The 13848-nt window shown below is 40.5% G+C and overlaps 1 protein-coding gene across 1 annotated transcript; it reads left to right on the top strand.

The window, feature by feature from the left end:
- The first annotated feature begins 13014 nt into the window (after nt 1–13014).
- Nucleotides 13015–13605, top strand: LOC125374598 (nuclear pore complex protein DDB_G0274915-like). The gene has a single exon (XM_048385516.1). The coding sequence runs from the start codon at nt 13015–13017 to the stop codon at nt 13603–13605; it is 591 nt and encodes a 196-aa protein (XP_048241473.1).
- The last annotated feature ends 243 nt before the right edge of the window (nt 13606–13848 follow it).

Raw genomic sequence — 13848 nt, 5'->3', positions numbered from 1 at the left:
CGTTTGACATGTTCAGCGTTTGATGAAGTATTACTGCTTACAGCGCGCAGGTCACAAATCAGGTGAAGTTAAGAAACGTTGGTCGCGGAGTGTCCTTGGATGGGTGACTGTGTTCGGCAGCTTGGTTATAAACCTTAATGGCTTCGGCCCTACCCCACTTGTCCGTGTAATGAAGGAAACGTAGCACATGTGGTGTCTCCTTGAGCTGGTGACTTTGTTCAAAATAAGTCTCTGCTTACCCAGCAGTGAATGGGTACCCTGTAGAAAGAGAATGTATGTTCCCCTTCCAGCGCCTCACAGGCAGCTTGGTTTGTATACTCCCCGGGGAGCTGAAAATGAAAATGGGGTAATAAGTCTCTGTGCTCTTTGCATATGATATCCGGCTTGGACAAGCGCTATAAAATTAAATACAGTAAACTACGGCGATAACGAATTCAAAGGGGAAACTCATTTTAGTTCGTTATAACCGTAGTTCGTTATAAGCATATGTACAGCATAGATACAGCAGAGGCCGGGACAAAAAAAATAAGTTCGTCGTGTCCATCAGTTCGTTATAAGCGTGTTCGTTACTGTAGTAAGTTTACTGTATTATTATATTATTTTGTCACTAGTTTTTATTTCTGCGGTAGAACCATTTTGACGCAGGAGAAGTATGGCATTATATATGCACTCCATCAAAGTACCTAGTAGGATAAGGCCGACATGATCTACATTATTTGTAAAATGAGCACAACTTTCAGAAATCTTTATAGGCTTATTGTTGGAATAATGTATTCTGTCATACAAAGTCTGGCTTCCCAGAAGTGAAAAGTTTCAAGTAACATAACCATTTTATGTTATAAAATATTCATTACATTCATTGATCAATGAACTTGGTATAAGTGACGTATCAAATAAAGACACATGTTAAGACAGTATGTTAACCGAGGAAGAATCTGCTTAAACCACATATCAGAACTGCAGAATTTAAGCTTCACTTGATCTTGAAGTCATGTCCCATCCTCTTTTGTACTCGATTCCAAAGCTCCATACAAATCCCTACTTGGAGATATAAATTGCAGGGTCCAGCAAGATTTGCCATTATCTTTAAAACAATCGAAAGCATTTTCTTCATATTCACAGAAAGTATGTGAGACAAGCGAAATTACTACCTTGTGGTTTCTCAAAAAGTCCAAGGATTTGCCCAAAAAAATTGCAATCTCAGAAAATAAGAATAATCAAAAGTGACCAAATAGCCAATTTCTGCCACTGAGTTTCCCCATCTGAACGAGCAATACAAAAGAGAAATGAAACTGCTTTAACTGTTTCATATTTAACCCAATGCATAACTATTCAGAGTGACAATAAAGTATCCACAAGACTTATGACAAGAGATATGACTTCAATTCTCCAAAAGTCGTTCCAAAAGGGTGCTTGTTCAGGAAATGACGCTTGTCTATATAAGTGTGTAATTGAATGTTGTTTTAAGTCGCCGTCTTGAATATTCAAGCTATATCACGGCCTGTAAGTAATCGAGTCTGAGTAATTTAGACAATTTTCAAACAACTTAATTAACCATCAACCCATCCCATCATGATGACAACATCAGCTAATGTCCCCAGCCAGTCGTCACTACTGGGCCTTGAAGCCCATGTGTGTTGTCCCCTGTCATGACATTGCCCAAATAAGTATAAAACCGACAAAAAACCGAACACTCCCTCCCTCACACACTCATTATTCGCCTCTTACGATAGGCAGGAGGTACTGGACACCTATTCTGCTTCAGAACCCTTTCAGGAAAAACATTTATGATACATCAATACAGATTACAGACGTCGTTCTGTGTTGGTGGGCGTTGATGAGGGAGAGAGATTATTTAAGTTTTTCTTAAATCTCAACAATAAAACAAAATGCTAACAACGTGTCAACCTCTGTATGGCATGTTCTCCTGGCATTGTTCCACATATCTGTACATCTTCCTGGATAATCTCATCTTTTCCGTCTCCGAGCACATGCCAACAAATCACAATTGTAGAAGCATAGGTCACACATAACGTCGAGGATGTAGCCGGTCTGTGTAGGGAGTACTTCGAGCAGGATTTGATGTACACGTCTACACCTTGGAGGAATCGATCAAGGAGGCTGTTCAGAGACTGCCTCGTGTAATGGTCCCGGAAGCCAGAAGCAAGGAGGCTGTACATCAATAGCTAACGTGGTGTAAAGGGATTTCTGTAATTGTGATGGAAAACTACCTGAATTCTCATCAATCTCTCCTGATAAGTAGGAGAGTGTAAGCTCCAGTCCTTCTCTTGAAACAAACACAGCCACATACTAACGTCATATATCAGTTTTAATCATTGCTGGTCACGACTTAGCCATGAACGGCCAGTTAGAAAATAAACACCTTCTTCAATTAACCCCATAAGATTCCATATTTCTTTAAATCAATCAAACACAGGGATATAATACATTAGTTGATTGCCGATCATGACTTGGTCAATTTGTGGTCAGTTAGAAAATAAACACTTTCAATCTCGCCATGACCTCTCACTATTTACAATCACAGATGCCAGGACGCAATACATTAGATGAAAATCGTTGCTTATCAAGACTTGGTCACTTTATGATCAGTGAGAAAATACACCACTTCTTCAATTACACCATAAGATCTCGCTGTCAATTCATTTCCTCGAAACGATTACAGACACAACGGGACGCAATACTCCGATATACAGGGAGAACATCAGTTGAAAATCACTGTGACATCTCGTCATGTCTTTATTGTAAGTTAAAAAATAAACGACTGCTTTGACCACCACCTGTGTGGACAATAATATCGCCCTAATCTGTCATTTTGTCGACATCTTGGCTGGAACAAATTAATCGAATATGGCGGAATATTCTGTTAAAGGTTTGTCTGGCCAACGTGTATGATGCGGTACCTATATTTGTATCTAAAGCCATGAATGTGTGATTCTTGTTTCTTACTGAATTGCGAGGGGTGTAGAAAAGCCACATCTGCGTGTTTTCACAATGTTTGGCTTTGTCCTTAAAACATTCCGGTTTTAATAATATTGTTATGAATGTCAAGATTGTCCTAATACTTTCCCTTGTCAATGTGGATGCAAGGTTGCTGACGTGTTTTAGTTTTCTGACATCTGCTTGGTGATCTGATCTTTTTCGAATAAAAAAGTATTTTGTTAATAGCCTATACGTGTAGAAACATAGTTCGAAAGTTTGCAGACATCGCATGATAAATCAATTAATTGGCCTTGGCATATAACTGGAATACTGTTCAAAGTGGACTCACGAACGAACAAATCCAAGATTGTCATCAATTACATTAATGATTCTTGGTTTGCCAGCATCAGCATCAAAGAGACAAGATTTCTTTGAAGTAGACTACCACGTTGGACCTTTTCCTACCCAGATTAAACCGAAATTCAAAGTTTCAAAACCAACGTTGACACCACTCACTCACACACTCGAGCTCGAACCTGATTTTATTTTTAAATATTAATTTTGTATAACCTTTAAAAGCTTAATGTATTGTGACTTTCTGTAACCTTTAACGATTTATACATATCCTTGTCCAGGGCTCAGTATTTCCTTACAATACCCTTCAGTATGTTTTAGGACGTGCGGGGGCACGGCTGGCCCAGTCGTCTTAGGCGCCGCGATTCGCTGTGCAGAGTTGCGTCCCTTGGGCACGACAGAAACCTAGGATTGTTGGTTCGAATCCATGTTCGCCCCGGTTATGTTTCCAGGTTTGTCAGCACCATACCCGTGCTCATGGGTTTCACCGAAAGTGATAAACGCCTGAGACCTGCATCCCTTCGGGATTTCCTCCCACATTAAGCTGACACGCCGTGTTATGACTGTAATACTGTTAAAAGCGGCGCAAACCCAACACACTCACACTCAGAACGTGCAAGCGATTGATAAATTTGTAAAACGGTTTTGTAATATGAATTGTGAAGATCAACTCGCGACAGAGCTTCACGCACCGTGAGGGGCCCGGCGATGCTTATTCACGAACCGAGAGCTACTCGTATATTCTAACAGATATTTTCACAAAAGAAATGCGAAAAACGCATTATCAGAAAAAATATAAACAAGTATTCTATTTGTTTTCGTTGAAACCACCGGAAAAAGTAGAACTTCCCTGCACTTTTCAAAGGCATCATGGCAAAGACGCCGATTTGTGAAATGACGTCATGTTGTTATCCCATGATAATTTGACATTTCCTATTTGGCATTTCATCGGTAAGAATAATATTGTCATTTGAAAGCAGCGGCATTTATTTCAAAACGATTTTATCAATCAAAGAAAATAGATCTAACCTTATACAGTGGAATTTCAACTTCCGGAATGTCAAAGATATTTCGCCCATGCTTCACGTCATGATCAACGGCAACTCAGACAGCGTGAGTCGCAACGTCGCCTCCGTTAACGATCTGAGGGTCGCCCTTTCTCCACACTGATAACAGTATTACCCATAATGGCAGACAATAATATTTGATTTATTTGTTTGTTGTTTAGCACGCGCTCAGCAATATTCCATCTACATGTAAATGAAGCCTGGTGATAAATAGTCGATTATGAACCAGACAGAACAATGACTGGTATTATGAATATAAATAAAAGGGACAAAACCATTTCCATTATCCATTATCCTGCCCCTGAAGTGCCCAATCCAAACACAAGAAAATATGGTAAGTTAAAATAAAGAATTCCACTGGACATTTTGCAGGTCACAGATTCGTCAATTTGGGAAATGTCCACCTTTCTATGAAGTGAAACTTTAAGTAAAGCCTTGAATGTTGTGAGTAATCTTGATCAAACAACCTTTGAGCAAGAGTCGAATGACAATCTTTAAAATCTTCTTTGAAAGAACACGCTCGGTTGAACCTCAAAAGTTGTGAAATGTAAACACCAAAGGCTGGAGCTACTGGAATATTGCTCGACATAACGGGAAGGTTGACTAGTTGAAAGTTGAAGTCATCCCTCTTGTACAGTCCTGTGGCAACTTTACTGTCATTCTGAATCTATATGCGTAGATCTATACATTTGCTTTATTTTTAGTTCAGGTGGGTAAATAAGTTGAAGGGAATTGACTAATTGACAATAACGTAATAGGTTTTTTTAAATTCCTCTCCAATGAAATGACTCGTTTATATCCAACCTCGAAACGGGGTTCAGAAAATCCGTACAAAGTATCAATCCGTGTAATTTGGTGAGGGGAAATAAGGTTTAACGTCGCCTTTATCCGTGTGGGACCAAATGGATGGGACAATGTGTGTACTTCCGACCCTTTAATTTTCGGTGGGCCGGGGAGAGGGTTAATCTATTGGAAAATTCGATTCGTGCTATCATTTGACAAAATCCTTTACGGGACATCCTAGCCTGTTCTGATTGTGTTGATGGTCAAAACAAATGTGGCTCCTCTATTCAGAGAAAAAAAATTAATTTGAAGAACTGACTGAAATAATATTTTATCTCAGGCATAATTCACTGCCTCCAGCCCCATCCCCGAATATTAAATGGTCGGTCCACCAGCCATCTTTAGATAATTATAGTCGAGTGTATTCAGGCCCTGGGAACAGCTCTCTTTACATCGTAAAAGTGACTAGTTCCTCCATCCTCGCTCCATTGACCTATTGAATAAGAGCGCTGCTTTTAACCACAACTCGTACTCATAGTCAACTCGTACTCCGGTTACTGATGCCGAACTACAAGCGAATAGTTCCCATCCATCTTCATCATTTGGCCCAGCATATCATGAAGTGGTACGTGTCGATTTGTCGAAGAAACGACAGTGTTTGCTTGCACCAATGAAAAGGAATACATGTAAGTGTAGCTAATAGAGCCAACGTGCTCATTGTCCTGTCTGGAAGGATTGATACGTGGACTATTTGCATGTGTTTGTGACGGGTGCCACCGATGGGACAGGATACAATAAACCATTTCGCGAAAACCTGGTATCATGACTATTTGATAGTGATTCATTAACACATGCCTATGATAATGTCGGGAAATCGTACAATCGACTCTGCTTTTAGTAGAGATTTCTTATGGTTATGGAAATGTTTTTTGTCAATCTTTCTTAATTATTGATTATGGATTGACATAATTACATGCATTTTATTTTTACATACGTGTGCATGGGTCTTTGATATCGTTTGATTTCTTTTGTAGGTGTATCACGTTGGCCTGTAAATGATCGTGTCTAGACCAGAGGAATTAATGGCTGATAATATTAATCCATCGGTTATGCTGACATGCAATCAACCAAGTCACCGCGCCTGACCACAAAATCCGATATACACATTTGATAAGAAGAATGCTGGGGAACTCTTCTAACACTTCATACCAATACAAATTACTGTTATATGTCTGGTCCAGACCCAATCATTTCCAGACCTCGTCATATAGCTTGACTATATTGTTAAGTGCTATGTAAAGCGAAAAAAAAAAGAAAAGAAATTATAGTGGTCATTTAAGGTCGAAAATTACGACCTATGTAGAATTAAGGAAGAGAATATATGGATGTCAACTTCTTTATTATGAGGAACACAATGTTCAGGAGTATATGCTTCATCTGCATACACATCATCTCTGAAACATTGTATTCCTTATAATAAAGAAAGTTGACATCCATATATTCTCTTTCTTATGTATATCACTTCTAAATGCCTTTCAAAGACCTTTGCGGAATTAGTTCTGCAAGTCTGCTGTCCTTACTCGCATAATGTCGTTTCCGACCTTCCGTCGCCATGATACGTGACAAAGGTTCCATTTACCAACTGGACAGCTCAACTGTATGGAGAACCTGTTCATCTGTGCATAATTACAATATAACATCCCAAGAATATCTTTCAACTATCAAATTACAGAAATAACTTGATTACCTTCCATTTAAACATGTTGACTATTCTGCTTGGAGTGCGAACTGAGCGCCATGCCTTAAAGGGAGTGAGCGTTGATCAGTATTCCATTTATATCACGAAACTGGATATGACGATATTTCTCGTGCCCCTTCCGTGGACATTCTATCAAAATGTATCAAATAACTTTCCCTAGCACAAACGGACATGGCAAAAAATAGTCAACTGTTTCTCGAAACACAATGACTGACCAGGTATAACATGAGTATCGTTTAAATAGTACGGTTGCTATTGATGTTTTGTATGAACACAGCATCAGAAGACGTTCGCGAGGACGCTGGAGAATCATATCGTTTGATGAAGTATTACTGCGTCCAGCGCACTGGTCACAAATCAGGTTGGTTGGTTGGTGTGTTGTTTAACGCCGCACTCAGCAATATTCCAGCTATATGACGGCAGTCTGTAAATAATCGAGTCTGGACCAGACAATCCAGTCATTATTATTATGAGCATCGATCCACGCAATTGGGATCGATGACATGCATCAACCAAGTCAGCGAGCCTGACCACCCGATCCCGTTAGTCGCCTTTTACGACAAACATAGTCACCTTTTAAGGCAAGCGTGGGTTGCTGAAAACCTATTCTAACCCGGAATCTTCACGGGTCCACAAATCAGGTAAACTTTACCCCTTTTTCACAAATCAGGTAAAGTTAAGCACTGTTGGTCGCGGAGAGTCCTTGGATGTGTGCAGCTTGGTTATGTGCCTCAATGGCTTCGGCCCTACCCCACTGGTCCGTGCACTAAGCAAGCGAAGCACATGTGGTGTCCCCTTGAGCTTGTGACTTTGTTCAAAATAAGGCTCTACTCACCAAGCAGTGAATGGGTGCCCAGTAGAAAGAGATGTTAACCTTCCAGCGCCTCACAGACAGCTTGGTTTGTATACTCCCCAGGGAGCTGAGAATGAAAATTGGGTAATAAGCCTCTGTGCGCTTTGTATATGATATCCGGCTTGGACAAGCGACATAAACTTGAATACAGTAAACTACGGTGATTTTGTTCGTTACAACCGTAGTTCGTTATAAGCATATGTACAGCATAGATACAGCAGTGTCCGGGGCAAAAATAAAGTTTGTCATGTCCGTCAGTTCGTTATAAGCGTGTTCGTTATAAACGTAGTTTACTGTATTATTATATTATTTTGTCACTAGTTTTTATTTCTGCGGTAGAACCTCATTTTGACGCAGGAGAAGTATGGCATTATATATGCACTCCATCAAAGTACCTAGCAGGATAAGGCCGACATGATCTACATCATTTGTAAAATGAGCACAACTTCCAGAAATCTGTATAGGCTTATTGTTGGAATAATGTATTCTGTCATACAAAGTCTGGATTCCCCACATGAAAAGTTTCAAGTAACATAACCATTATATGTTATAAAATATTCATTACATTCATTGATCAAAGAACTTGGTATAAGTGACATATCAAATAAAGACACATGTGAAGCCAGTATGTTAACCGAGGAAGAATCTGCTCAAACCACATATCAGAACTGCAGAATTTAAGCTTGACTTAAGGCATGTCCCATCCTCTTTTGTACTCGATTCCAAAGCTCCATACAAATTCCTACTTGGAGATATAAATTGCAGGGTCCAGCAAGATTTGCCATTATCTTTACCACAATCGAAAGGATTTTCTTCATATTCACAGAAAGTATGTGAGACAAGCGGAATTACTACTTTGTGGATTCTCAAAAAGTCCAAGGATTTGCCCAAAAAAATTGCAAACTCAGAAAATAGGAATAATCAGAAGTGACCTAATAGCCAATTTCTGCAATTGAGTTTCCCCATCTGAACGAGCAATACAAAAGAGCAATGAAACTGCTTTAACTGTTTCACATTTAACCCAATGCATAACTATTCAGAGTGACAATAAAGTATCCACAAGACCTATGACAAGAGATACGACTTCAATTCTCCAAAAGTCGTTCCAAAAGGGTGCTTGTTCAGGAAATGACGCTTGTCTATATAAGTGTGTATTTGAATGTTGTTTTAAGTCGCCGTCTTGAATATTCAAGCTATATCATGGCCTGTAAGTAATCGAGTCTGAGTAATTTAGACAATTTTCAAACAACTTAATTAACCATCAACCCATCCCATCATGATGACAACATCAGCTAATGTCCCCAGCCAGTCGTCACTACTTGGCCTTGAAGCCCATGTGTGTTGTCCCCCGTCGTGACATTGCCCAAATAATTATAAAACCAACATAAAACCGAACACCCACTCCCTCACACACTCATTAAACGCCTCTTACGATAAGCAGGAGGTACCTATTCTGCTTCAGAACCCTTTCAGGAAAAACATTTAAGATACATCAATACAGATTACAGGCGTCGTTCTGTGTCGGTGGGCGTTGATGAGGCAGAGAGATTATTTAAGTTTTTCTTAAATCTCAACAATAAAACAAAATGCTAACAACGTTTCAACCTCTGTATGTCATGTTCTCCTGGCATTGTTCCACAGATCTCTACATCTTCCTGGATAATATCATCTGTTCCGTCTCCGAGCACATGCCAACAAATCACAATTGTAGAAGCATAGCTCACACATAACGTCGAGGATGTAGCCGGTCTGTGTAGGGAGTACGTGGAGCAGGATTTGATGTACACGTCTACACCTTGGAGGAATCGATTTACGAAGCTGTTCAGAGACTGCCTCGTGTAATGGTCCCGGAAGCCAGAAGCAAGGAGGCTGTACATCAATAGCTAACGTGGTGTAAAGGGATTTCTGTAATTGTGATGGAAAACTACCTGAATTCTCATCAATCTCTCCTGGTAAGTAGGAGAGAGTAAGCTCCAGTCCTTCTCTTGAAACATACTAACGTCATATATCAGTTTTAATCATTGCTGGTCACGCCTTAGCCATGAACGGCCAGTTAGAAAATAAACACCTTCTTCAATTAACCCCATAAGATTCCATATTTCTTTGAATCAATCAGACACAGGGATATAATACATTAGTTGATTGCCGATTATGACTTGGTCAATTTGTGGTCAGTTAGAAAATAAACACTTTCAATCTCGCCATGACCTCTCACTATTTACAATCACAGATACCGCGACGCAATACATTAGTTGAAAATCGTTGCTTATCAAGACTTGGTCACTTTATGATCAGTTAGAAAATACACCCCTTCTTCAATTACACCATAAGATCTCACTGTCAATTCATTTCCTTGAAACGATTACAGACACAACGGGACGCAATACTCCTATATACAGGGAGAACATCAGTTGTAAATCACTGTGACATCTGGTCATGTCTTTATGGTAAGTTAGAAAACAAAAATACTGATTAAAGTCACTTGCTAGAGGGTTGATACAGACCACCCCCTGTGTAGACAATAACATCGACCTAATCTGTCATTTCGTCGACATCTTGGCTGGAAAAAAATAATCAAACATGGCGGAATGTTAGAGTTTTAAAAGGTTTGTCTGGCATTCGTAGAATAGCCTACGTATGTTACGGGTCGATTAAAAGTGTTTGGCTTTGTCCGAAAAGCAGTCCGATTTTAATAATGTTTAAATAGTGTGAAATGTGAAGATTGTCCGGATATAAATATTTGTCCTTGTCAATATGGATGCATGGTAGCTAACGACTATTCTGACGTCTGCCTGGTGATCTGATCTTCTGGAAACGAAGTTTAGAACAACACAAAAAAAATTCATGGCCAAAATATGTACGAACATAGTTTTGAGGACATCGCATGCTAAATTAAATCATTGGCCTTGGCAATCTTCATACTCCTTGGGGGCACGGGTGGCCCAGTCGTCTAAGGCGCCGCGATTCGCTGCGCAGAGTTGTGTCTCTCAGGCACGCCAGAAATCCTATGCTCGTGGGTTCGAATCCCGGTTCGCCCCGATTATGTTTCTAGATTTGTCAGGATTAGACCCGTGCTCATCAGTTTCACCAGAGTGATAAATTCTAAAACCTGCATCACTTTGGGCTTTCCTCCCACATGAAGCCGTGTTCGCACCACCAACTCAACCACTCGAGCTCGAACCCGCATCGTTTGATTTGAGGACGTTTACAAGTCGATCTCGGCTTGGGCAAAACAGATCGGAGTAAAATTGACCGTTAGGTATTTGCAAATACCTGTATATCCCTCAAAAACAAGTAAATTAATTTGTTTTATGTTTATATATATATATATATATATATATTATGTCACCTATAACGATGTTCAAGTCATAAGACATAAGACATTGTTCAGGGCTCTCTTTTCCCTGTAATACCCGTCAGCATGTTTTCAAAACGTGCAAGCTATTGATAAAATAATCGTTCGGGACCCCATGAAATTGTTAAAAGGCCATGGTGTGTTGTGAAAATCAACTCGCGACAGAGGTTCACGCACCGTGAGGGTTCCGGCGATGCTTATTACTCGTATGTTCTCCTTGACAGATATTTTCACAAACGTAGGCACGAATCCTACCTTCAGCTTTGTCAGGATTTGAGTTGCGATAAACGTGTTATCTTGAAAAAAACCAAGAAGTTTATTTGTTTTCAATTTGAGTTCAGATGAAACCACCGCAAAACATTAGAACTTCTCTACAAATACCAACGGTATCAAGCAAAGACGCTGGTTTGTGTAATGACGTCATGTTATTATCCCGTGACGTCATTGTAAAAAGTGTTATTTGCATTTGAAGATTTCCCCACAGAAAATAATATTGTCATTTCATCGGTAAGAATATTATTGTTATTTGAAAGCAGCGGCTTTTCTTTGAAAACGATTTTATCAATCAAAGAAAATAAATCTAACATTTCTTTATACAGTGGAATTTCAACTTCCGGAATGCCAAAGACACTTCGCCGATGCTTCACGTCATGATCAACGGCAACTCAGATAGCGCGAGTCGCAATGTCGCCTGCGTTAATGATCTGAGGGTCGCCCTTTCTCCACACTGATAACAGTATTACCCATAATGGCAGACAATAATATTTGATTTATTTGTTTGTTGTTTTTAACGCGCTCAGCAATATTCCATCTACGTGTAAATGAAGTCTGGTGGTTAATAGTTGATTATGGACCAGACAGAACAATGACTGGTATTGTGAATATAAATAAAAGGGACAAAACCATTTCCATTTTCAAAAGAAATCCCCGCTCAAAGCAGAGACAGTTGTACGATTTAGGCTATATCAAAAAGTGATGATACAAAGTGTTCGCGAAACGATGAGCCTATCCTGCCCCACCGGTGCCAATACCACATGCAAAGGCAAGGCAAGTTTTCACCTGAACAAACACGAGAACACAAAATAAGGAATTCTAGCGGGCATACTTTTTGTCATTGGTTCAACAAATGTGAAAATATCCACCATAAAACGTTTTGAAAACTTAACTAAGGCCTTGAATGTTGTAACCTTGATCAAACGACCTTTGAGCAAGAGTCGATGACAATCTTTGAAGTCTTCTTTGAGAGAGTGTGCTCGACTGCACCTCAAAAAGTTGTGACCCGTGAAGATCCGGAGTAGAATAGGTCTTCAGCAACCCATGCTTGTCGTAAAAGGCGACAATGCTTGTCGTAAGAGGCGATTAACAGGATCGGGTGGTCAGGCGCGCTCACTTGGTTGAAGCATGTCATCAATCCCAATTACGTGGATCGATGCTCATGATGTCAATTATTGGATTGTCTGCTCCAGACTCGATTACTTACAGACCGCCATCATATACATGTAGCTGGAATATTGCTGAGTGCGGTGTAAAACAACGAACCAAACAACCAATCAAAAAGTTGTGTAAAGTAAACGCCAAAGGCTGGAGCTACTGGAATATTGTTTGAGGTGGGTAAATCAGTGGAAGGGTATTGGCTATTTGACAGTTATCAGATCATCGATATACCTCAGGTTAATGAGTATAATTTCTTGGCCCAATTTCCTTGTTTTGATTTTCCAATACGAACATAAATTCCGATTGATGTGCATTAAGAAAAGATCAGCAAGGTTCAATTGGTGCCGATGGAGATGCCAACTTCTTGCCTAATTGTTCTATTCCCAAATTTCACATGTATGTTATCAATGGCATATTCCTTTTAAACTTTGTTTTTAAAAGACATTTCCTTTCATTTTGACTCACTGTCATGAACTTTGGTACCCTTGAACAACGCACCACGTCGTTTGGAACCTTTGAACAACGCATCACGCCGTTTGGTACCTTTGAACAACGCACCACGCCGTTTGGTACCTTTGAACAACGCACCACGCCGTTTGAAACCTTTGAACAACGCACCACGCCGTTTGGTACCTTTGAACAACGCACCACGCCGTTTGGAACCTTTGAACAACGCACCACGCCGTTTGGTACCCTTGAACAACGCACCACGCCGTTTGGTACCTTTGAACAACGCACCACGCCGTTTGGTACCTTTGAACAACGCACCACGCCGTTTGGAACCTTTGAACAACGCACCACGCCGTTTGGTACCTTTGAACAACGCACCACGCCGTTTGGTACCTTTGAACAACGCACCACGCCGTTTGGTACCTTTGAACAACGCACCAGGCCGTTTGGTACCTTTGAACAACGCACCACGCCGTTTGGAACCTTTGAACAACGCACCACGCCGTTTGGTACCTTTGAACAACGCACCACGCCGTTTGGTACCTTTGAACAACGCACCACGCCGTTTGGAACCTTTGAACAACGCACCGATCCGTTTGGTACCTTTTAACAACGCACCACGCCGTTTGGTACCTTTGAACAACGCACCACGCCGTTTGAAACCTTTGAACAACGCACCACGCCGTTTGGAACCTTTGAACAACGCACCACGCTGTTTGGTACCTTTGAACAACGCACCACGCCGTTTGGTACCTTTGAACAACGCACCACGCCGTTTGGAACCTTTGAACAACGCACCACGCCGTTTGGTACCTTTTAACAACGCACCACGCCGTTTGGTACCTTTGAACAA

This window comes from Haliotis rufescens, unplaced genomic scaffold (assembly GCF_023055435.1).
Source record: "Haliotis rufescens isolate VD_foot unplaced genomic scaffold, xgHalRufe1.0.p SCAF_10, whole genome shotgun sequence".
NCBI classification, from domain to species: Eukaryota; Metazoa; Mollusca; class Gastropoda; order Lepetellida; family Haliotidae; genus Haliotis; species Haliotis rufescens.
The sequence above is the reverse complement of the archived record's forward strand: the minus strand, read 5'-3'. Positions and strand labels throughout refer to the sequence as shown.

Bases quoted from the DNA above. Each gene is read 5' to 3' on its own strand.
- LOC125374598 (XM_048385516.1), top strand. From the start codon at position 13,015: ATGAACTTTGGTACCCTTGAACAACGCACCACGTCGTTTGGAACCTTT.